This window comes from Nelumbo nucifera, chromosome 2 (assembly GCF_055504915.1).
Source record: "Nelumbo nucifera cultivar China Antique chromosome 2, China Antique-T2T, whole genome shotgun sequence".
Lineage (NCBI taxonomy): Eukaryota > Viridiplantae > Streptophyta > Magnoliopsida > Proteales > Nelumbonaceae > Nelumbo > Nelumbo nucifera.
In genome coordinates, this window is record NC_142650.1 from 975,414 (window position 1) to 1,001,623 (window position 26,210).

A 26,210-nucleotide genomic window follows, 5' to 3' on the forward strand; every position below is an offset into this window, starting at 1 on the left:
TCAACCTGGGCCAATCATGCCACGACCGATGACTCAAGTTCCAGCTTTAGACAGGAGAATCATTCATCTGACCAGTTGCCTCCTACATCCACAGATGGTCCCATGAAGGAGATGGTGAGTGTTCCCCGTGATGAATATGAGAGGTTTATCCAATCACAACAGAACACAGCGACTTTTGCTCACTCAGGTATGGCTTGTCTAGCATCTACACCCAATCCCTGGATCATTGACTTTGGAGCCTCCGATCACATGACTGGAACTCCAGGTGTGTTTTCCTCCTTATCTCATTGCTCAACATCACAATCTGTCACCCTTGCTAATGGTTCCACATCCTCAATTTGTGGTGTTGGTAATGTTGACCTAGATCCTGTATCCCTCTCATCAGTTCTGTATGTTCCTAAATTGCCTTTTAACCTTATGTCTGTTAGTAAGCTGATCAAATCACTTAACTGCTCCATTACCTTTTATCCTTCTATGTGTGTCTTTTAGGATCTCAAGACGGGGATGAAGATTGGTGGAGGGCATGAAGCAGGTGGACTGTATTATCTTGACGGTGGTGGTGGTAGAACTTCAACAGCTCTCCAGTCATCTCTTTCTCCTCTCCAGTGACACTGCCGATTTGGTCATCCGTCGCTCAAAGTCTTGAAGTCCTTGGTTTCGTCCTTGAGTCAGCTTTCTGTTTTGGATTGTGAGTCGTGTCAGTTTGGGAAACACCATCGTGTTCCCTTTAGTTCTAGGGTTGATAACCGTGTGTTGAGTCCTTTTTCTTTAATTCATTCAGATGTTTGGGGTTCCTTATAAAGTAATGTCATATAATGGATACAGATATTTTGTCATTTTTGTGGATGATTTTTCAAGGATGACGTGGCTCTATTTAATGAAAGAAAGAAGTGAATTGTTTACCATTTTTCAAAAATTTTATGCTGAAATTCGTAACCAATTTGGTACCCACATCAAAGTTTTTCGTTCTGATAATGACCGCGAATATTTATCCTCATCATTTCAGGAATACCTGGACCAACACGGCATTATACATCAAACCTCGTGTACCTACACCCCACAACAAAATGGGGTGGCTGAGAGAAAGAATCGCCATCTCCTTGAAACAGCAAGATCCCGAATGCATCACATGCATGTTCCCAAACCTTTTTGGAGTGATGCAGTGCTTACCTCTTGTTTTCTGATTAATCGGATGCCCACATTCATCCTTGATGGTCAGTCTCCGTTTCAGGTCTTGTTTCCCACTTTGTCTCCGTTCCCTCTTACGCCGAGAGTTTTTGGGTGTGTCTATTTTGTCCATAATCTGGGTCCCGGGAATGACAAGTTTGATGCCCGTTCTCTCAAGTTTATCTTCCTTGGCTATTCTCGGACCCAGAAAGGGTATAGGTGTTACCATCCTGGTTCTCGACGGTCCTTTGTGTGTGCTGATGTCAGTTTCTTTGAGTCTACTCCGTTCTTTTTGGGGTCTGGTGATGCTTCCTCCTCCTCTTCCACCTCCCGTTGTCGATCCTCCTTCCTTTGTTCCAATCGTGACCAAATCCTTGCCTCCGGTGCCACCACCTGTTGAACGCCCACCTATCCGTCATGTGTATACACATCGCCCACATGCACCAGCTACTACTCCTCCGGCTACATCTCCGTTGACAGATCCGGCACCAGACCCCCACTTAGCATCTGAGATTGATCTACCCATTGCTTTGCGGAAAGGTAAACGTACTTGCACCCTTCATCAGTTATTGTTCCTAAAGATGTCTAGGAAGCCCTTGCCTCTCCAGGGTGGTGCCGTGCCATGGAAGACGAACTCTCAGCCCTTCATCATAATCATACTTGGGACCTCACTGCTCTTCCTCCTGGGAAGCAAGCTGTTGGTTGTAAGTGGGTTTATACGGTTAAGTATCTGCCTGATGGTAGTGTTGAACGCCTGAAAGCGCAATTAGTTGCAAAAGGGTACTCCCAAACCTATGGCATTGACTACACAGAGACCTTCTCACCGGTTGCTAAGATAGGGTCAGTTCGTGTTGTGATCTCTCTTGCAGCCATGTATGAGTGGCCACTATATCAGCTTGATATCAAGAATGCCTTTTTGCATGGTGACTTACTCGAGGAGGTCTACATGGAGCAACCTCCAGGGTTTGTTGCTCAGGGGGAGGATGGTAAGGTGTGCAGACTAAGGAAGGCAAAGTTGACCATTCTATATTTAGTCATGACTCTCCGGGAGGAAAAATACTGTTGGTGGTGTATGTAGATGATATTGTTATTACTGGGAATGATAACATTGGTATTGACAGGCTGAAGACTTGTCTGCAGGATCACTTTCAGACAAAGGATCTGGGTAAACTGAAATACTTCTTGGGGATAGAGGTAGCGAGATCCAAGTATGGGATTAACCTGTGCCAGAGGAAGTATGTGCTTGATTTGCTGGAAGAAACAGGCTTGTTGGGTGCCAAACCAGCTGAAACACCCATGGACACAAATACCAAGCTAAGCAGTGATATGGGTGAAGTGTTTGAAGACCCTGGCAGATACCGACGACTTGTGGGAAAACTGAACTACCTAACCATTACCAGACCAGACATCTCATTTGCAGTTAGTGTGGTAAGCCAGTTCATGCAAAAACCTCTGATTCCTCATTGGAATGCGGTTCTGAGAATTGTGAAGTATCTAAAAGGGGCCCCGGGTCGCGGTCTGATATACAAGAGTGGGGGAAAACTTGAAATAGAAGGGTATTCTGATGCTGATTGGGCCGGTTCTATGTCTGATAGGCGGTCTACTATAGGCTATTGCACGTTTCTGGGAGGTAACCTGGTGACATGGAAAAGTAAGAAGCAGACGGTTGTGGCAAGAAGCAGTGCAGAAGCAGAATATAGGGCTATGGCGCATACCGCTTGTGAATTAGTGTGGCTAAGGAACTAATGAGGGTGGATTTGGCCCTCTAGTGAAATTGTGACACCTGGCACCTCATGCAAACCAAGTGCAGCCTCTTGACGACTGGGCAGCTTGGGCAGCTCGGCATAGGCAGCTCGATACAGCTCGGGCAGCTCGACATAGGCAGCTCGGTACAGCTCGGGTAGCTCGGCATAGGCAGCTCGGCACCTTACAGGTAGCTCGGCATAGGCAGCTTGCCACAGGCAGCTAGCCACTCCGCAGGCAGCCTGGCGTCTTACGAAGAGCTCGCCACTTAGGGGCAGCTCGGCACTTACAGGCAGCTCGGCACTTAGGGGCAGCTCGGCGTATCGTAGGAAGATCTCCTGCCTGACAACTGTACCTGACAGATCCGGAGACCTGCGCCCACGTCTCTCGCTAGGCGGCGCCGTGCCTGCCAATCCTGAGAGCTGTTCCTGGACTGGCAGAGCCGTACTCCGTAGCAGCCGCCTGCACCCGCCACCTCAGCTCTGAGAGTAACGGCTGCAGCAGAGAGACAGAGGCGGTTACGCCTAACTTGACAGAGGCTGTTACGCCTGATTTGATAGGACACCACTATATAAGGACTCTGACCCCCAAAGACAAGGGGGAGAGAATGAAAAAATGGAGGTAATCCTTGCTCTCTAGCTCTCTCATTTCTCTCCAAGCTCCCTACAATCAGAATGCTAACTTAGGCATTGGAGAGTCCCCGCCAGGAAAATACCCCTGGGTCCTCTGATTCAGTTCTCGCAGGTCCCTCAGCTCCCACCGCCTACAAAGAAGAGGAGATCACCTCATGCAGAGGGCAGTCGGGTTGCGCTACACCAGGGAGCTCCACCATCCCCCGAGTTACAGGCCGCCTAGGAGCAAGTCAAATGACGAGTCCACCAAGGTAGTTCACCATCAGGGAGCTCGTCACCAAGTAGCTCTCCACCAGGGAGCTCGTCACCAGGGAGCTCGTCACCAAGTAGCTCACCGCCAGGGAGCTCGTCACCAGGTAGCTCTCCACCAGGGAGCTCTCCACCAGGGAGCTCGTCACCAGGTAGCTCACCACCAGGGAGTTCGCCACCAAGTAGCTCATCACCAGGCAGTTTGCCACTAGGGAGCTCCACCATCCTCTGAGTCACAGGCCACCTGGGAGTAGGTCAAGTGACGAGGTACTTAGCCAAAAAATTGGTACATGACCAGAAACGGTTACATCAGGAACCTTCTACAGGAAGTAGGGTACAACATTAACACTCCAATGAAGCTCTATTGTGATAATCAGGTTGCAGTTCATATCTCCTCTAATCTAGTGTTTCATGAAAGAACCAAGCACATTGAGGTTGACTGTCACTTTGTGAGGGAGAAGGTGCTGAATGGAGAGCTAGACACTACACATGTTAATACAGGAAATCAGTGGGCTGACTTATTTACAAAAGGCTTGAGTAGGGGAAGAGTGGACTACATATGTAACAAGCTGGTGAGTATATAGTTGGTGAGTGGACTACGCTAACACTCCCCCTCACCAGCTTGAGGGGGAGTGTTAGCGTAGGGGTATTTCTGTCTTTATACCTTGATTGATGTTGCTGATCTGTAATGTTGTGTTGAAACATGTGCTCTTAACTTAAGTAAGGGCACATAGGTCTTTTCAGTTATGTTTTAATAATAATATAAATACTTACTAGCCGACTGGGAGAAATCATGTTGACACTTTCAGTTCGAACCAAAATTCTCTCTTCTCTCTCTCTCTTTCTCTCTTTCTTTATCACTTTTTCTTCTTCTACATAACTGAACTCAGTCAGGCCGAACTCTAAGGCAGACCTGAATTATAACAATCAGCAAGAGGAAAGCATTTTGAAATCCCTTCAGTGGTAAGTTTGATATTTCCAGAATCCAAAGAAAAGGTGAGGCAACTAATTACTTCAATACTAAGCTCATATTCCATGAACTTACTGATATGTCCTGGAAATTTTCACACACAATTCTCATACACACAGCAAAAATTGCACAACTCAAATGAAAAGAAACTGGTATTCATTCAGAGGAAAACATTAACAGTTGGTCGGTTCTTCGAGAGACCGCCGGCTCTCCCAAACACTCAAGATATTCTTCACTCAAAAAAAATCCCCTTCCCCAACCCCCAAAGACCCTTCTTATACTCTTCTGACAGCATAACTGACTCCCCCTATAAATGCCTAGCTGGCCTAGTTATCAATGTTCAACACTCTTCTTATTCATAACTGACATAGTTATAAATGCCCCAAGACTCTTCTTATTCCCTTCTGACTTCCTCTATAAATGCCCAGCTGGCAAGCCCCATGTGTTCAATCATTTCCCCCCTTAACCGATTGCTGCCCTTTCCTTCTCCTAGCATTCGTAAGGTTAATTGGGGGCCTATCACTTACCTATGTGAACAAGTCGATGAAAACAGAATGTTACAAATAAATGGAAACATATGTAGGTAACAAAATGCTATTGCCCAAATATCATGTACATCATAAGTACATGAACCATTTCTACATAGAATGAAAGTGGTCCCAAAAATCCAGATTGTCCATCTAATGAATCCTTAACTGGATTTACTGTATTAGTTAATTATTGTAGAAGTTCAAGACTGCTATCAACCTTGAACCCTAATAGATTTCAGGTTCAAAAATAGAAGGAAAATGTAGAGAAGAGAAGAGGAAGAGAAGAGAGAACTGTAGAACACAAAGGGTTGAAAGGAGGGACAGAACCTGAATGTTCTGCCGCCGCCACTTCTAGTTAGTATTTATAGATTATGCTCATTACATGGAAAGGACAGATCTGCCCTTAGTATTTACATAACAAATAGAACAAAATAAAACTGAAATAACCGACTGACCACCAACTAACCCTAGGATGACTAGAACACATTCTACCCTACGAACACAGTGGGATCATAGCTATGGGGCCCACATCAGTGTTCTCTACACTCCCCCTCAAGTTGGGAATAAATGTTTATCATTTCCAACTTGGACAGATCCGCCTCTAGCTTCTTCCTTGGTACAGCTTTGGTGAGGATATCTGCTAGCTGCATGTTGGATGTGATGTACGGGAAACACACTTCTTGTGATGAGACCCTCTCTCGTACAAAATGTCGATCAACTTCAATATGTTTAGTTCTGTCATGCTGCACCAGATTGTGCGCTATATTAATAGCCGCTTGATTATCACAATACAGCATCAAGGGCTTCTCATACTCAATACCCAACTCCTCAAGTAGTGATCTCAGCCATAGAATTTCAGCCACTCCGTTAACCATTGACCTGTATTCAGCTTCAGTACTAGATCAGGAGACAACACTTTTGTTTTTTACTCCTCCAAGAGACAAGGTTACCTCCCACAAGGGCACAATATTCAGAGGTAGACCTTCTGTCATCAACACTCCCAGCCCAATCGGCATCTGTATAGACCTCCACCTTCATGTGGTCATTGTTCTTGAACAGTATACCTCTACCCGGGCATCTCTTCAAGTATGCTAATATTCTTTCTGCTGCAAGAAGATGCGTGGTTCTAGGAGAATGCATGTACTGGCTGACAACACTAACTGCATAACTGATATCTGGCCGAGTGAGGCAGAGATATAGGAATTTTCCCACTAATCACTGGACCATAACTTTGTCTTCAAGAGGCTCCCCACTCTCTGCACTAATCCTGTAGTTCTGTTCAATGAGTGTATCCGCAGGCTTGACACCTAACTTTCCAGTTTCCGCCAACAAATCTAGAACATATTTCCTCTGAGAGACAAAGATCCCCTGTTTAGATCTAGCAACCTCAATACCCAAAAAATACCGTAGTGCACCAAAATCTTTCATCTCAAACTCTTGATGAAGGAGCTGTTTGAGGGACTCAATCTCATGGCTATCATTTCCTGTCACCACAATATCATCAACATATACTGCAAGTAGTGTTAGAGAGGACTCCACCCTCTTGATGAACAGTGTATGATCTGACTGGGCCTGTACATAACCGAACTTCCCAAGGGCTAGTCTGAATCTATCAAACCAAGCTCTAGGTGACTGCTTCAAACCATACAATGCCTTATTGAGTCGGCAAACCTTCTTACCTATCTCTGTATCATAGAATCCAGGAGGCAACCGCATGTAAACCTCTTCCTACAGGTCTCCATTCAAAAAAGCATTTTTAATGTCCATTTGGTACAAAGGCCAAGTGTGGCTTGCTGCAAGAGATAATAGAACTCGAATGGTGGTCATCTTGGCTACCGGGGCAAAGGTCTCCAAGTAATCTATACCATAAGTCTGGGTGAACCCTTTTGCAACTAGCCGAGTTTTGTACCTCTCAATGGAGCCATCCGCATTGTGCTTCACAGTAAATACTCATCTGCATCCAACTGGTTTCTTTCCTTTGGGTAGATCAACTAGCTCCCAGGTATTGTTTTTCAACAGGACATCCATTTCAACTTGCATTGCATCTTTCCACTCCGGGACTAATAGGGCTTCTTGCACTGTTCTTGGAATAGGGACATTGGCAACGGAAGTAAGATAGGACCTGTAGGAGGGAGATAGACGATCATAGGATAAAAACTGGGAAATGCAGTGGGTTGTAGATGTGGTACAATGTCGTTTCCCTTTACGGACGGCAATGGGAAGGTCAAGGTCGTCTGCAGGGGGTGAAGTGGCAACAATGAAAGGAGTCTCTGTGGGCCCTGGGACTGTAATACCTGGACTTGGAGCCGCAGAAGAGGTTGGAGCTGGCCTGGACTGCTGATGACCGGGATCAACCTGCCTGCATCGCCTGTGATAGACTCTCAACTCCTGATCCCTCTGACCACCCTCACTATTGCAGCCCTCATCACCCAATGGAATAGGTAAGGGAACAGCCCCAAAAGTATTAACCCTACCCTCACTGCGCTCCCCCTAAAGAAAATGACCCAAATCCCCACTCTCACTGCTCTCCCCTTGAGGTGAAACCTGAGAATAATAGGGTGTCTCCTCAAAGAAAGTGACATCCATGGAGACAAACTTCTTCCCTGAGACAGGATCACAATAGCAATAACCCTTTTGAGTTTGTGCATAACCAAGAAAGATGCATTTGGAGGCCTTTGGTTCGAATTTGGAGTGATGGGGTCCGAGAAGCTGAACAAAATAGGTACAATTAAATGTTTTAAGGGGAACAGAAAACAACTCTTCATTTGGGTATAGAAGGGAAAAAGGAGATTTCATATCAAGAACCCAAGAAGGAACCTGATTAATAAGATATACCACCGTGAGGATAGCATCACTTCAAAAGCAAATAGGGACATTAGAGGTAAACATAATACTTCTAGCCACCTCCAAGATGTGCCTATTCTTCCTTTCTGCAACCCCATTCTGCTGAGGTGTATGAGGGCAAGTGCTCTGGTGGATAACCCCATGATTAAGAAGGTAAGAGGCCAATGGCTTAGCAAAGTATTCCTAGCATTATCAGATCTAAGAACTTTGATCTTGGCATCAAACTGGGTTAGGATCATTTGGTGGAAGTTTTGGGTCAGGGTGGGAACCTTATCTCGTGAACGCATAAGATAAGCCCAAGAAAACCGAGTATGATCATCAACAAATAACAAAAAATATCTGTACCCACCCATAGAAGGGATGTGATATGGCCACAAAACATCAGTATGCACAATATCAAAAGAACTATTACTCCTTTTATTACTCAATGAATAAGATTTTCTACAATGTTTAGCAAACTCACAACTTTCACATTTCAACTGAGACAACTCAACAGACTCAAACAAAGTAGGAAACAGACTCTTTAAGGATCGAAAAGACAAATGACCCAATCGATTATGCCAAAGCATAACCGGACTCACAATTTGAGAAACAAGTGACTTCTTATCCACTGACTCTTCCCGACAAGAACTCTCCCCGAGCAGATAGATCCCATTCGTCTCACGGCTAGTCCCAATCACCTTCTTCGTCTCCAAGTCCTAAAAAACACATCGGTCAGGGAAAAAAGTTACTGAGCAGTTCAAATGTTTGGTAATACTACTAACTGAAAGAATGTTAGTATCAAGCTTAGGAACATGCAAGATAGAAGACAAAGAGATAGTATCTGACAGCTTGATGTCACCCTTGCCAGAAATGGGGACAAGAGAACCATCAGCAATAGATACTTTATCCCTACCAAAAGACAAATGATAAGTGGTAAACAATGAAGGCAAGCTAGTCATATGGTCGGATGCACCTGAATCTATTACCCAACAGGGTTCAGTAGTACCTGGAGCTGAGGCATGGTAGGCTGAGGCTCGAGTACCTGAATGTGCAAAATCAGATGTGGCAGGGGCTGGTGGTGGCTGCGGTGGCTGAGCTGAGTTCCCAACTTCCTTTTCCAACTATATTAAAGCAGCCCGAACTGCAACTAAGGTCTCTAAAGGTGTGCCTCTTGTGCCAGACGAGGATGCTGAATCAGTGTTCACGGCCACATGAGCATTACCCTTCTTGCTTCTCAACTTTGTCGGGACCAAATGAGGATGCAGTTTCCAACATGTTTCTTTTGTGTGTTTGGGTTTCTTACATATCACATCTCTTTTATCTTCCTTCTTCCTGTCCCTTTCTGAATCACCTCCTGATTTGGGTTTAACAGCTACAAGGGCTGGTGTAAGAGGCTGAGGTTGCATCATGACTTTCCTCCTGGTCTCTTCACCATGCACTAAGGAGTATGCATGGGAGAGAGTCAAACTATCTTTGGTCAATATCTGTTGCCGCACAATATCATACTCTGAATTCAGACCTGCCAGAAACTCAAACACCATGTTTGTCTCGACTTGCTTTCTATGGGTCTATGCATCTTTGGGACTCTTCCACTCAAGAGTCTTTAAGTGATCAATCTCATGCCACAGGGACTTCAAGGTAGAGAAGTAGACCGAAACCGGTTTCTCTCCTTGTTTAAGAGTGCTCACTTCACATTTCAATTCATAAGCTTTGGTAACATTAAGGGGTTGGGAATAAGTTTCTTTCATAACATCCCATATCTCCTTGGTTGTCTTTGCCCACAAGTAATTTCGGCTTATATGAGGCTGCATAGAATTACACAGCCATGTCATAACCAAGTAGTTTTCTTGGACCCACTTGTTATATACATGGGGTCTCCCTTGGAAGGTTCTTTCACATCTCCCAAGAGATACCCTAATTTACCCCTTCCCCCAATAGCCATCATGGCTGATTGGGCCCATTCCAAATAGTTTGATCCATCAAATCTTATGATTGTAATCTGAAAACCTGTCTCAGAAACACTACCATAACTGTTGTTCCTAGACTGCCTTCTGCCTGATTTTTAAACTCCATTTCGTTCAAGAACCAATAGTCTCAAAAAATAGGGTTACTACAGTCGAAGAACAGCACTTGGACTATCAATCACAATCAAAAATCAGTGTAGAACTAATCTGTACTCACGGTATATGTGCATGAAACCAGTATAAGTCTGATCTGAAACCAATTAGCAAACACAACAGCAACAGTTCGTACTGTTTTCACTCCTTAAAAGAGTTCGAAACCCCAAAAAAGATCTGAATACAGTTTGGAGAATGATCTAATATGAAGAGAATGTTGTTCGCTGCCTTCCAAGGTTACCCGAACCCTAGTCTTCTCTGATTCTTCCTGATCACCAACACTTTGCAACCGTGGCAAGTCTTCAACAGCTGCTAAACCCTCAGGCGATCTCCAAGAATCAGTCAACGAACTCTACTTTCTCAGCTTCCAGCCCTAGATGGTTTTCATGGGGTCGGTTGGACTAGACTCACATGAGAAACCCTAACCTTGCTCTGATACCATGTAGAAGTTCAAGACTGCTATCAGCCTTGAACCCTAATAGATTTCAGGTTCGAAAATAGAAGGAAAATGTAGAGAAGAGAAGAGGAAGAGAAGAGAGAACTGTAGAACACAAAGGGTTGAAAGGAGGGACAGAACCTGAATGTTCTGCCGCCGCCACTTCTATTTAGTATTTATAGATTATGCTCATTACATGGAAAAGACAGATCTGCCCTTAGTATTTACATAACAAATAGAACAAAATAAAACTGAAATAACCGACTGACCACCAGCTAACCCTAGGATGACTAGAACGCATTCTACCCTACGAACACAGTGGGACCATAGCTGTGGGGCCCACATCAGTGTTCTCTACAATTATCTCATAGATTACATTCTTTTGAGCATGACATCGATTTATGAACTCAAAAGGAAAAGAATTAATCGATTAGCCAGGCCTATCAATTTCATTCCATATTAGAGATACAACTTATCTGAGAGAGGTGGCCCATCATTAAACAGAATTGGTCACTCAGTGAACTCCATCGCAGAAGACCACAGAAAGTTTTTATTCATAAATCTATATACACCTCATACAAATTTCATGGAATATGGCCTGTAGGTTATGATGCCTTGCCTGTATTGATGAAAAAATCTTTTCCAGGTCTCTTGCAAAGGTCTTAACATCCACATCCTTGCCTGTAGCACCCATTTGGATTAAAGCGGATGCCATTTCCTCATATTCTTGACTTGCAATAGAAGTCAAAAATACCTCAATAGCAGCCCACGTTTTTGGGCATATGCGTCCAACAATTCCTGCAGAGTACATTTCAGATCAAGTTACTCACTAGTCACTACCTTCTCACATAGAGTACTAAACAATGCAATGAAAACACCTCTTCAGATTCCTGGGCAATAACAGAAGAATATGGGACACCTAGTAGAGCAGTAAATTTATATTACTGGTATTTTAGAATTAGGAATTCAATCAACATGTCTATGAATTAAGTTCCAAGTTGAATTTAATAAAGAATAATAATAGCCAACGAATGCAATCAGAACAAAAGTAAGAAAACTAAATGATGGCTATCAAGATTTAAGAATGATACATATGCTTCATAAGAAAAGAATAAGCTCAAGAGATTTTGGCAAAGCTAAATATCTCCAAACAGATATATTCCTAGAAACCATATGAAAAGGTGATAGCTCATTCCTTTTTCAAGTTTTTGGTGCCTGATTAACATTTGGCCCAAGTTACTATGAAGATACAGGTATGCTCATTATTCAATGTTATAAAATTCTACCTCTAGTGAGCTTTTTTGTATAAATAAATTATTGTTTAAATAATTAAAACAAGAAAAGGCCCTTTACATAATTGTATGGACATACACCCTGTTAAGCCTGTCAATGGACCGGATATTGGTCCAATCCAATCCAGTCCAGTATGAGTCCATTATAGATGGACCAGGTCCAATCTAATCCAATGAATACTTTGGACCATTCTGGATGGTCCAATTCAATGTCTGGACCATCCAAACTGTTCGAATTGGTTTTGATTTAGATTGATCCAACCCAAACATGGCTCATTGACACCCATATTCTTATCTTATGTCAATGGACCGGACATTGATTCAATCCAACCCAGTTCAATATAAATCCTTTACAAATAGACCAGGTCCAATCCAACCTAATAAATACTTTGGACCATTAAGTCTGGACTGGTCCAATTCAACATGTCTTATTGGTCCATCCAGTCCATTCAAATTGATTTTGATTCGGATGAGGTCCAACCCAAACCTGGTCCATTGACACCCCTACACCCTGTAATACAAATAAATCAGGAGAAATCCTTGCTAAGTGTCTTCTCAAACATAATCTTATACATTATATGTAAACCATTTTCAACCTTTCATTCTTATCCAATCAATTCATCCCTTATAGCCAATTTATCTGCCTATCTAAAATCATTAAATAGAACCAACAGATGTAAGATAAGTTCTCCAACCCACCCCCACCCCCCCAAAAACATTCCTTATGGGAATGCCTAAGACACAATCCCCTCCACCAGGGTTAAAATGAAAAGAAATAAAGGAAAAGAAAATAACAAAATGTCAAACACCACTATTTTCTAATTTCAAACTACGTTTTGGAGGTCTGGGTGTCTTGCTTGGGTTTTTGGTGGGCATCAGGATGGTTATGATGTTCTGGGTACTTTTTGTCATTTTTTGTCTTGTATTCTATTGTCATATGCTAAGGGGTTTTCGTTAGTTGGATCTTAATTTAGTTTGGTCCTGGTTCTGGGTGATTGGGTTTATTTATGACTCCTCGAGGTTTCTTTTTGGGTTGGTCTTTCTTTTCAGGTGATTGCTTATCACCTTCTTTGTATCTTCTTTTTTTTTGTTTCAATAAAATTTTCTTTTATCTTCAAAAAAAATCTAATTTCAAACTTATAGGTATGGTGATACTTTTTCAATTTTTAAAAAGTTTGCTTATTTATGGTACCTATTTTGCAATAAGAGGAAATTTCACTGAATTTTGTTACTTTGATGAGACTCTAGCATTCCAATTGCTAGAGTTGAAATCAGGTAAATCAGGAGGTAAGTTATATTAGCACAAACCAAAATCAAGAAATCCAATTCGCCCATCACGAAGTAGCCACAAGTTCCCTGCATGTACATCAGCATGAAAGGTTTCACAGGAAAGCAAACTTCCAAACCTGCACAATAATGTAAGGCAACAATTGTGGGAAAATATTTAACGAAAAAAAAAAAGGACAATAAAGACATCTAATCTTTGAGTTAAGGTTGATTTAATAGATAAAAATGAACACTTTGCAATTTGCAAGCATACAGTTAAATGAAGTACAAATAAAGACCTACCATACATTAAGCGCATTTATAAGACTTGTCTCTGGACTAGAAACAAGTGAGCTTATAGAGTCTAGGTCAGTCAGGGGAACTCCATATAGCCTCTCCATGGTCAACACTCGTGAAGTGCTGCATTGATGATACACCTTTGGAGCAGTAGCCTGCCATGTGAGTCCCATATCTTCTAGATATCTCCTGAAGGACTCAATATTTGTAGCTTCCTTTTTAAAGTCAACTTCTTCAAGCATAGATGTCTTTATATCCTTGACAATACCAACCTATATAAAGAATGTAATAATATTAACAGAAGCATCTAAATTACAATTCTCAGAAGAAACACAGGGAAGGGAAGCCTGAATAAAATGAAGACAGTACTATCACAAATTCTTTGTCAAAATGAAATAGAAGGAACAAAACACTTGGGAGGAAAAGAAAAATAACAAGGTTGTCAACTTTAAATGAACTACTAAGTATCAATATTTCAGTTGAACTCTATAAACTATCCCTGAATATACTTCATTAGCACTTGATGGTAGCTTCTCAAAGCTAGTAGTACTTGTCATCTTCTACTTCTAATACCTTGTAGATAACATTGTTTAAAAGGCTTAAGCCTTGAAGCGTGAGGTGTACACCTTGAAGCGAGGCGCACAGATTTTGCCTCAAGGCTTGCCTTACAACTTTGGTTTGAGGGTTAAGCCTTTGTCAGAATGAGGTGTAAACCTCAAGCCTCAAGGCATGAGGCGTAACTTGATGCGTAAAAAAGTGTAAGCCTCAAGTATCAACATTATTTAGTGATTTCATGCAAAAAATACATATTTTTACGCATTTCTTATAGTTCAAAATTTTTAGAAAAAGCACTTCAATGATTATGGGCCAAATAAAAAGAGTGAAAATGAAAAACCAATAGGGCAAATCAAGTTCTATTAGTTTCTCTTAGTATTTTAGCCTAAAAAGAGTTCAATGCAAGAAAAGGCCAACCAAGTTATTAGTTTCTCTTGGATAAATCATGTGGATTTTTTTTCTTAATATTCTAATTTAACATCCCAAGTTTGTTGTTTTCTCATTTCTTTTCCTAATGGATTTATTTTTCTTTTTATTGATTGTTTTTGCATAGATCAAATCAACTACATTGTTTCTTTTCTCCCTAACTGTTGGATGACCATAAATCTAATGTCCATTATATAGATGATTCTTCATATGAATAATTTCATAAGATTGAAATTTGAAACATAAAATGTAAAATGCTTACAATTGTTAGATGATTAATTATTATTTTATATAATGCTTAAAAGTTAAAACTTATTGCTTATCAACTTCTATTTTATGGATATTTGTACCTTTTATCATTCTAACTTGGTATATTACATGTCATTTTTATTATTTATAAACTTTAATCAACTTTTTTCTTAATTTTTAAGGCTTACACCTTGAGGCTTACAACCCACCTTTTTGGGCCATTATGCCTCAACTACACCTTTAGCCTTTTAAAACATTGGTAGGCAACAGCAATTTACAATGTTTTTTATCTTTCTTTTCAGTGGTAGTAACAGTATTATTATCGTACTTTTCTGTAGAAAAAAATTAAAGAATGAAACAAGGGATTCATCACTTATCAATCACAAATCAGATTCTTTATGAAGCATGGATATGCTAATCTACCACATACTAGTGATGTACGGCTGAGCTCCGGGTTCAAGAACTCCAGTATGCGGGCAACAATGTATACGAAGTTCAAATCTGCAACTAATATATCCTCTATTCCAGGCTTTAAGACCTTTATCACAACATCCTCTTGGGAACCTCTGAGCTTTGCACCATGAACCTGGACAAGAATTAGTTTCCATTTCCTATTATCTTCATTGGTTGCCTAATCATGACAACATACAAAATGTGAGCAAACCTGTGCAATTGAGGCTGATGCAATTGGCACAGGATCAACATACTCATAGACACTTTCTATGGGTCTTCCTAATTCTTCACGCAGAATAGCTTGAATTTCATCAAAAGGAACTGCTGGAGCCCTGTCAAAGCAATTTTGGAATTCCTGGACATATTCTGGCGGAAACAATGTTGGCGCTGATGCTATGAACTGCAATTAGAAGATCAAAATAAGCATCAACAGAAATATCACCCTGGACATGGAGGTTAGTCAAAGATAAGAAAAGAACAAATTTCAGCACTAATTAAAAAAAATGTTAGAAGTTTAAACTGATTCAAAGGTTGAGGCAACAAAAACAAAACCATGAAGCCCAATTCTAATTGACTTTTTACCACAACGATAACACAATAGTTCACTTGCAAGTTCAAAACTCAACTACAGTATGGACAAATATAAATGGAGCTCCAACATATTACAAAGATGTCAGAACAAGGATATAACCAGATATATCCTAACCTGACCTAATTTGATGTATGTCGCCCCCATGCGTTCAAATAATCTCCTTAGATAAAGGGGTGAAAGCAACCCAAGCTGCATTTGAGTTGGCAATCCAGCAGATGCATTTGCTACCTGCAGAAAATTGAGAACTGTTATTCACTGTGGCATTGCTTTATTTCTTCCAAGATCACAACAACAACAACAATATGATCATTGGCCATTTGGAAATAAAAGAAAATTTATCCAGTCTACTGACCTATTTTCTCTCTCTTTTTCCTGTGCCCGTAAGTGTTTCTAAGGTTTTGGATAAAGCAATAAGAAATATCGTCTAGAAGAGTTGGAAGAAGGAATTTAAATTCCACCGCGTGGATTGGAATAACGTTTTCTTATCAACAGCTAAAGGAGGTATTGGTACAAGACATTTGAGGACAGTCAAGATTTCCCACTTCATCAAATGAATAAAGGATGTACAAAACAGAAAGAGAGAACCTAAGGACAGAAAAATAAGGCCCCGTTTGGCATCACTACAGAGAATTGGTTCTCCCAATTCTCCAAATGAGAATGCCGTTTGGTGGTGCTCTTTCATGAAATCAGACTTCATCCTGGAATGAAAAATCACTCCAGATTCCCATTTCTCAAAGTGAGTTTTTCACTTCTGAGGATGGATTCTTTCGTCTTGGCAATTCTTGTTATGTCCATTTTAATCAACAAACAGACATGACAATAGGGGTAAAATGGTAAGTACACATGAAAATTAGATTTCAACTTGTTCCAATGCCCTAAAGCTATACATTTTCACTGCTGCAAACATTTGACCTTCTCGATCATGACAGCCATTAATTGGAACAATTGTTGCTCTCAAACAATAACTAATGTTCAGCCCTATAACCTTTCTCCAACAGCCATTTTATCTTCATTTTCTTATATTTGTTTCATTTCATTGATCCATCCAATACATCAAATTTTCTCTAGTGGCACAATAACTACTGTTTTGTTTCGTTCTCCCATCAACAAATAAGCCCCGTTTTTCTAGATCTGTAAACGCCTAGAATGAAAGCCCCAATTTCTTGTTCAATCCATTATATTTTATGAAAAATATTTACCTGATTTCTCTCCTGTAGGAGAGATGAGGGTTTATTGTCGTACAAGGATTGCCAAATGAAAAGGTTGGATTTACAAATACTACAAACACAGCTAGCACCGAAGAACGACCGTTGTCAATGTTTCGTAACATGGTCATCCTCTGTTTCATGCACTGTTTGGAAACCACCAAAGAACAACCATCATCGGTGTCGATCATGGTCTTGGTATTTTGGTGTCCATCCCCAACCAGTGAGTGTTTATAGTCTTTTTTTACCCTATATTTGGTTCTATTATGCAAAATCCTATGAGTGACCACTCACCTCTATTTTGGTCACAGAAAAACAAAGAAGAAGAAGTAGGAGGTGCCAACTGCCTATATTATTTTTCAAAAATCTAGAAAATTCAGAATCCATTCTTTCCTGGATGGATTATGGGGATGAGAAATTCTAGAATTGATGCCAAACAGGGCCTAAATTACTAACAAAAACAACAATAGTAGTTAGATATGGTCTGAGGACCAACAAGTGGAATCTCGGTGAACCTAGACAGTCATGTTGTCGTTCCTTATAGAAAGGTACGGGAAAATCATTCCTCCACTTCATCAAAGGAATCAGACATAAAATACAATATGGCACTAAGGTGAAGTGTTGGAGAGACATGGCATGAAGATAGACCTCTTATGGATAATTTACATGCACTGTTTATGGATTTCCAAGAAAGTGATACTACAGCACCTGATTGCGGTTCCTTACTCTATTCCTGCTTTTTATTCGGTTCAGCTTAGGGGATGGTAACCTCATCAAGTTTTGGACTGACCCTTGGTGGGGTCACTGTCCTCTTAGTGAAACCTTCCCTAGCCTTTTCAGACTTACTCTTTATAAACAAGCCCCAGAGCCCTCCGTCCTATCCCATGACCACACTGGTTTATCTCATAACTTCAACTTCTGAAGGAGTCTCACTGAGCAGAAACTTTTAGAAGTCTCCACTCTGCTAGCCAGCCAACCTAGTAGATGTCTCTCTCTCTGTCTGCCCTGGATAAAATAATTTGGTTGCTTACCCCAAATGATACTTTCACTATGAAATCTTTCTTTCATCATTTGACTGCTGGCCTTACCCCAAAAGATGTGGCTCCCCTCAGTGCCTCCTAGAGTTTCTTACTTTTTTGGGAGGTGTTTCATGAGTGTATCAATACCTTTGACATCCTACAACAAAGAAGAAATTGCAGCTCTACATCTCTCCCCATGTTTACATTGTGCCTTCAAAAGGGGAAATCCATTGGGCATCCCCTCATCAATTGCAGTGACTCAAGGCATTTGGCAGTTCTTAAAACTTTGTTGGGATGGAAGCTTCCACTAGGTCCCTTCCAATAGTCTTTGTGGCTTTTTGCATCAACGGAAGGGCATGGGGAAGAGAGGCAGTATGTACTGGAAAGCAATCTTACATGCAGTCATGTGGAGAAATTGGGAGGAGAGGAATAAGAGGATTTTGAAATAAATATAATTCTCAAGAAGACATTAAAAGACATATCTTGATATGATTAATTCTTGGATGCTCACTAGTAAACTCTTTGTAGGGATTAGCTTTGATGGTCTTAATAGAAACTTGCTTGACATCTGGAACTCTTCCCCTTCAGTGCACCAGCTCAGTTATTCTCTTCCCCCCAGGCCCACCACAGCTTTTACCCTACAATTTGATGGATGTCTAAGAGCTTCTAATGAGACTTGATGATGCGCATGTTAGACAGTTTTGTATGCCCTTAGCTTCAATCATTTTGATGTACTTTTGTTATTTAGTGGAAATAAATAAAGTGCATGTTTGATTCATGTTGTTTGGTTTAATTCTGTGTAAAACCCTAAAACTGGACATTTGTAGAGACTCATGTTAGTTTTAAATGTTCACAGCCGTTGGATAAGTCTGGGGAGATTTATCCTGCCAAGGCTGATACTGGTGTGCCACCAAGTGTTGGGATGGCCTGTCTCAGCCATCAGGGTAAGACCCGAGGCACATACAGCATGGGATTACTTGAATCCTTGAACCGGACCAGATTTCCAGTCTTGCCCTGGACCTTGGAGATAGATGGGCAAAACTGGAAAGTTACACCTGACCCCTAGACTCGATTATGACACTTCACTAGGTGCTAGATCAGGCTGCCTTTGATATGCCAATCAGTGAGATCCTTAGTGGGGATCAAAACCTGGGTATGTTGGGGCAGTTTGAGAATTCATCTGAGTGGGTGGTCATAGTGACAGAATCAGCCACTTTGTCGGACAAAGGGTAATGATCGGGAATGCACTCTCTCTGATGGAAACCAAACTGCCGGCAGTTGATTTCAATCGTTGGAATTTTGTTTTTGCAAAATTAATATATTTACATATATATGTACGGTTTCAAAATGTTTGCAAATGGTTTTAATTCCCGGGATCCATGTGAGAGGAGAGTGCGGCACTGTTCCTTGCAGCCGAGGGAGAGGTCCTCTCTTGTCGGGCAGTGCTTGATCATTAAGGGCTGAGAGGTTAAGTGTAAGACCATTTAGGATAATACCTGATGGGCTAATCTTGCACCTGCCCACAGTCCCTGGGTTTTTATAAGATGGCTTGGCCCAGGGACCACTTAATGTAAGTGTTGGGCCCATAGGGTTCATACGATGGACTCAAGGGGTTCATTGAGATTTTCAGTGAATTTGGCTGGGCCTTGTATTAAAGGCTGGGCCGAACCCATGTGGCTGGTGTGTAGATCAATGCTTGGGTCCCATGCCATACAAAGAAGCCCAACTGGGCAGCAGATTGGAAACTAATTAAACACTGAATACTTAATGGGCCAAAAGCCCATTTCGAAGTGGGCTGATATGATCACCCATCAATGGGGCGAATTTGAGATTGAAGTTAGCAAAAAGGATTGGGCTCTTAGCCTTATCCACTCTTAGAGACCAAATTCAAATCAGATTTGAATCTGGTAACCTCCTGATAAGATCAGGAGTAAGCTAACTCTATCTGGGAAAGGGATTAAGATTATCCCCTATCCAAATACTGATTTGGATTGGGATAACTCCTAATTAGGAGATTTCTTAATCAAGAAGAAAAGAGAGGAGATTTTCGAATGAACCAAGACAGGGAAATCAGATTTCGACCCAAGAGGTTCTGGTAAGCAAGAAAGGTTCCTGCGAATTGAGATTAGATCTCATTCTCTCCAGAAAAGAAAACAGTTCAGCCTTTTCGTTTCTGGAAATCTCCTCCTGCCGCCGCCATCTGCATTGTTGCAAGATTTGATCTTTGCAGAAAAGAAAGTCAAGAAACCAGTTCTTGACATCAGTCTTGCAAGAAAGACTGAAAGAATTCAGTGTTTAGTACATCCAGGGGATTCTTGTGAAGGATCCAGTGTGTAGGACGCACCCTGCTGGTTCTGTTCCATCCACAGCTGTGTCATCTTCAGCAGGGACAGATCTTGGAGCATTCTTTGGGCGTGAACACCAACTTTGGGAGATACTGCTTCTCCGGATCAGGTATAATCCTCCCATTTATCTTTTGGTACAGATCTGGTTTGATTAGGGTTCAAGTAGATCCTTGAATATTGTATTCTAAATTCAGGGAATATGATTCCCAGTTGGGAGAAGGTAGGAAATTTTTGAAATTCGCCCCACCCATTCCGCAACCTTTATGGCGTCCATTAGATGGATCCTACCATTCTTTCAGTGGTATCAGAGCCACAGGTTCGAATCTTGAACCAAAAGAAAATCAGATCTGACCCTGCGCAGATGGATAGAAGGTGTTCTTTCAAGATTTGCGCAGATTGTTTTCTTTTTTTTTCATGAAACTGTTTCTTGTTAAGGGCGATTGATCTGAAATTAATTTCTATTAAATCCAAAATTTATTTGGAATTGTTCTTTATTTATTTTGATTTAATGGACTGTTCAAACCTGGAGATCGCAGTGCAGTTTTAGCGCAGATGGTCTGCGCACCCTTTTTCTTTTCTATTTATTTATTTCATTCAATTCGGTCTGTAAATAATTTTTTTTATTTTAGACTGAATGTATAGGATTTGATCAAGAATGTAATTAATAGAAATAGGATTTCTGTTATTTTTCTTGATTAAAGAAGATGGAAGAAGATGGCGGCGCTGGAGATTTGCAGATGGAGAAATCGTTTTCTGCGATTTGCAGTTTATGAAACTGCAACCCTTGTGATTAACCTCTGTTTTGCAGGTGGTGCGAACAGTCCATAATTGTTTTGTGTTTGCTAGAAATCAAAACTATTAATTTCAGATCATTCAATAATTAATTCTTGAATTGAAAATCAGTTTTGGACCATTTCGGACTAGATTGGACCAAAACTGTTTGGACCAAATCTGGGTTTCGAAAGGGGCTGTTCTCAGTCCAATTGTCTCACACTTTTGTTCCAAATCTGATGTTCAATTACAGGGATTAATTCGGCCCACCTGTAAAGCCCAGTTTTAAAGGGTTAAAACTGCAAAAGCCCATTATTGTGAGATAAGCTGTATGGGCCGAACTGCTATCTGCGATTCAGCCCATACACCTAGTGGACATTAATCGTTAATGACTTGGTTTTTAAATGGACCGTTGAATGGGCTTTACAGCAATTAATTGATTGGATCAATTCCTCCTTTACATGTGATGTTTGGATGTTTGATGTGCTGCGGCCATGGGCCATAAGTACTTGGCCCGTGATGACTCGTTAGTGGCTCTTGCGCACACCATGGCTGAATGCACATCATTGCCATGGTGTCCCTGAAGGTCATTGGATGACCCCCCTCTTTGCCTGGTGGGCCCCACAACCCTGAAAAGGGATGCGTACGGAACCCCTAGCCGATTAAGGCCCACCAGAAATCTGACTTTATGAAAGTCAGTGGGAGCCACTTTGGTTTGACCTAAATTAGAACTAGGCCGTAATTTTGTTCCCTCCAGCAAATATGAATGCAAGTGATAGGGAGATCCATATGATGGACTCTCTAAAGGCCTTTCGTCATTAGCACAATGATGGGTCCATCAGTAATGAGGAAACGCACCATAAAATTGGGCTATCCATTTGCTGTTGGATCTGTTAGAGTGTTTCATAAGATGATAGGGGCGTCATAGACCGATGTGGGAGGGGCTTCACCAGAAAATGGGAACTCTCTCACGGTACCTTGGCGTAACCTGAATATGATGGGTGTGCACTCACTGGACAGAAGGGTTTACCTGAAAACGGCTCTGAACCTTGTCTGACAGAGGCCAAAGGGAAACTCATTTGATGAGTGGATATGATCCGTCACAGAAAGGTGGTGGGGTTATGCAGCTGAAACAGTTGGCTTCACGCACCCCATGTGATTTCCCACATTTCCAGAGACATTTCGTCGTCTCCGTCGCTGAGATAGGAGGGAAATCTCAGAGATGAACAAATGGGAATGGAACATAGATTAAAAGCCATATCTATGTAGGTAAACATGAATCAAACTAAGGTTGTGGACTAATGATTTTGCTGTTTTATCAGAAAATGGCAAACGGTCAATTTGCAAAGCTTCTAGACGATAACAAGCTTAAGGGCCCAAACTATGCCGACTGGTACAGAAATCTTATGCTGGTCCTAACTTCTGAAAAGTTAGACAAGGTAGTGAAAAATCCTGCCCCGGAACGTCCGGGTGATAGGGCTTCTGAGGCCCGTAGGAGGGACTACCAAGATTGGGAGGATAAGAACTCCCTAGCCCGCTGCTTTGTCATTGCCTCATTAGACAACTCAATACAGAGGCAGTTCGATCAGATCGAACTTGCCAAGGACATATTGGACAGTCTAAGGACAATGTATGAGGAGCATAACCGTTCTACTCGACAGAAGGTCCTGAAATTGTTCATGACCGCGCAGATGACCAAAGGGCAGAAAGTTCATGACCATTGTCTTCGGATGATGGGATACATCAACGAACTTGAAGCTCTTGGATCCGGGCTAGATCTTGGCACGCAAGTGGATGCCATCCTAAATTCTTTGCCCTCTTCCTTCAATGCGTTCACTATGAACTACAATATGAATAAGCTGAATGTCAGCGTCCAGGAACTCAGCAATATGTTGCAGAGGGCCGAGGATTTACTCAAGAAGGATGAGCCTGTGGTTATGCTTGCTGAAGCTAACAAATCGGGCAAGAGAAAGAGAAAGGCAAAGAAGCCCCAGAAGAAGACTACCAAACCCAAGAAGCAGAAGAAGAACAAGGCATCTGATGTCTGTCACTTCTGCAAGCAGACCGGCCACTGGAAGAGGAACTGTCCTACCTACCTGGAATCTAAGAAAGGTAATATCGAAACTTGTGTCATAGAAACTAATATGTTAGTTACTTCTGTGTCCTGGTGTGTTGACTCCGGGGCTTCAACTCATGCGTGTAACTCACTGCAGGGGTTCAAAGTTAGCAGAAGGCTGAGTGAAGGTGAAGTGACACTGTTCTTGGGAACAACTGCAAGTGTTGCAGCTGCGGCAATAGGAACCGTAGAATTAGTTTTTAAAGAAGGAGTCCTTGTACTTAAAGATTGTCTTTATGTACAGAACTTGAGAAGGAATTTAATTTCTGTTTCAAAATTGTGTGCTGATGGATATACTGTTTACTTTAGTAATATGATTACTGTTAAACGGAATAATAAATTCATCGCATGCGGGGAGCTAGAGAACGGTCTCTATGTTCTGCATCCTTCTTTGGAAACTAACTTAACCGAAACTACGTCGGTCGAAAATCCCAAGAAAAGGACTCGTGATACAGTAAATCTCACGTGCCTCTGGCATTACCGACTTGGCCACATCGGTATCGACCGAATCACAAGACTGGTAAAGGATGGTCCTTTGGATTTTCTAACCGTAGAAAATCTTCCCACTTGTGAACCTTGCCTCCAAGGTAAGATGACTAAGCGGCCATTTGACGGTAAGCCTGAAAGATGTGCAGGCACACTTGACCTAATACATACTGATGTATGTGGTCCCCTGAGTGTTAGGACACGGAATCAACACGTGTACTTCATCACCTTTACAGATGATTTTTCACGATATGGTTACGTGTACCTAATGAGACATAAGTCTGAATCATTTGAAAAGTTCAAAGAGTTCAGACAGGAAGTCGAGAAACAGTTAGGGAGAGAAATTAAGGCCCTTCGATCGGATCGAGGTGGCGAGTATCTCTCTGACGAATTCAGGGACTACTTAAAGGCCAATGGGATAGTGTCACAACTAGCTCCTCCTGCTACACCTCAACTCAACGGTGTTTCAGAGAGGAGAAATAGGACCTTATTAGACATGGTCCGGTCACTTCTCGTACGCTCAGAATTACCCACATCCTTTTGGGGATACGCATTAGAGACTGCTATCTACGTGCTGAATAGGGTTCCAACCAAATCAGTTCCGAAAACTCCATATGAGCTTTGGACCAGAAGGAAGCCAAGTGTGAGACACTTGAAGAATTGGGGTTGTCCTGCACACGTTAAAAGAACAAGTGCGGACAAGTTGGAATCTAAAACCAGCCGTTGCCTGTTTATAGGCTACCCAAAGGATTCGGTGGGTTATCTATTCTATGACCCAAGTGAGCAGAAAGTGTTCTGTAGTCGAAACGCCCGATTCTTAGAATCCGATTACATCCTGGACACCCATCGTCAGGAAATAGTTCTTGATGAGGAGAGCTCAGGAGCAGTGGGAGATGACCCACAAGTTCCAGGTAATGACCAACCTAGAAGGTCCACCCGGGTATCCAGACCACCAGTCCGATATGGTTATGACCAGGATAGTTACCTGGTGGAAGCCTTGACTAGTGAAGAGGATCCCGTGTCTTACGCGGAAGCTATGTTAGACATAGACTCCCAGAAGTGGGTGGAGGCCATGAGAGCCGAGATGGACTCAATGGAGACCAATGGAGTCTGGACTCTAGTGGATCCGCCCTCCGGGGTAAAAGCAATTGGTTGCGAATGGATCTACAAGAGGAAGAAGGGCCCCGATGGCAGGATTGAGACCTTTAAAGCTCGTTTGGTGGCGAAAGGGTATACTCAGAAAGAAGGCATCGACTATGAGGAAACCTTTTCACCGGTGGCCATGCTTAAATCCATTAGGATCCTGCTAGCTGTAGCAGCGTACCATGATTACGACATTTGGCAAATGGATGTCAAAACAGCGTTCCTGAATGGAGATCTTAGTGAAGATATCTACATGCAGCAGCCGCAAGGCTTCATTGCTGCTGGTCAGGAACACATGGTATGTAAACTTAGTAGATCCATATATGGACTTAAGCAGGCTTCTAGGAGTTGGAACATCCGTTTTGATTCTGCAGTCAAAACGTTTGACTTTGAGCAGAATCCGGATGAGCCCTGTGTTTACAGGAAATCCAGTGGGGATAAGATCACCATTTTAGTCTTGTATGTGGACGATATCCTACTCATTGGGAATGATGTAGGAATGTTGAGTTCGGTCAAGGTATGGCTATCACAGCAGTTCTCCATGAAAGATCTTGGAGAAGCTTCATACATACTGGGTCTTCGACTCTATAGAGATAGATCGAAGCGGATAATTGGATTATCCCAGGCTGCTTACATTGACAAAATTGTCAAAAGATACAGCATGGAAAACTCCAAGAAAGGAAACGTTCCTTTCAGGCACGGAGTCACTCTCTCCAAGAAGATGTCTCCCAAGACTTCTGAGGAGATTGAGAGCATGAGAGACGTTCCCTATGCCTCAGCTGTGGGGAGCATCATGTATGCCATGTTGTGCACTCGCCCGGACATAGCTCAGGCGGTGAGTGTGGTAAGCAGATTCCAGGCAAACCCAGGACAGGAGCATTGGACTGCTGTGAAGAACATACTCAAATACCTTCGAAGGACGAAAGAGTTTTGTCTGGTATTCGATGGTAGTTCACTGCAAGTTCTAGGGTATACCGATGCTGATTTCCAGTCGGATCCAGATGATAGAAAGTCTACATCTGGGTATGTTTTCACGATAGGATCGTGTGCTGTTTGCTGGAAAAGCAGCAAACAGGGGTCCACTGCAGACTCCACAACCGAGGCCGAGTACATTGCCGCAAGTGAAGCTGCCAAGGAAGCCGTGTGGATGAAGAAATTCATACACGAATTAGGAGCGATTCCATCCAGCACATCACCCATCCCGTTGTTGTGTGACAACAATGGAGCGATCGCCCAGGCTAAAGAGCCTCGGGCCCACTCGAAGTCAAAGCACATCGAGAGGAAGTACCATGTACTGCGGGAGATCGTTGGTAGAGGGGACGTCC

The 26,210-nt window shown here is 42.1% G+C and overlaps 1 protein-coding gene across 2 annotated transcripts in view; it reads right to left on the bottom strand.

The window, feature by feature from the left end:
• Positions 1-26,210, bottom strand: part of LOC104588392 (Protein kinase superfamily protein) — a 51,631-nt gene that overhangs the window by 4,923 nt on the left and 20,498 nt on the right. Inside the window, exons 4-9 of one of the 2 annotated variants that reach the window (XM_088897527.1) lie at positions 15,915-16,028; positions 15,420-15,608; positions 15,186-15,341; positions 13,532-13,797; positions 13,271-13,368; positions 11,290-11,468 (exon numbers count right to left, since the gene is read on the bottom strand). In XM_088897527.1, coding sequence (XP_088753653.1) covers positions 11,290-11,468; positions 13,271-13,368; positions 13,532-13,797; positions 15,186-15,341; positions 15,420-15,608; positions 15,915-16,028 — 1,002 coding nt within the window. The remainder of the gene's footprint in view (positions 1-11,289; positions 11,469-13,270; positions 13,369-13,531; positions 13,798-15,185; positions 15,342-15,419; positions 15,609-15,914; positions 16,029-26,210) is intronic. The other variant, XM_088897528.1, reaches the window with a different exon arrangement.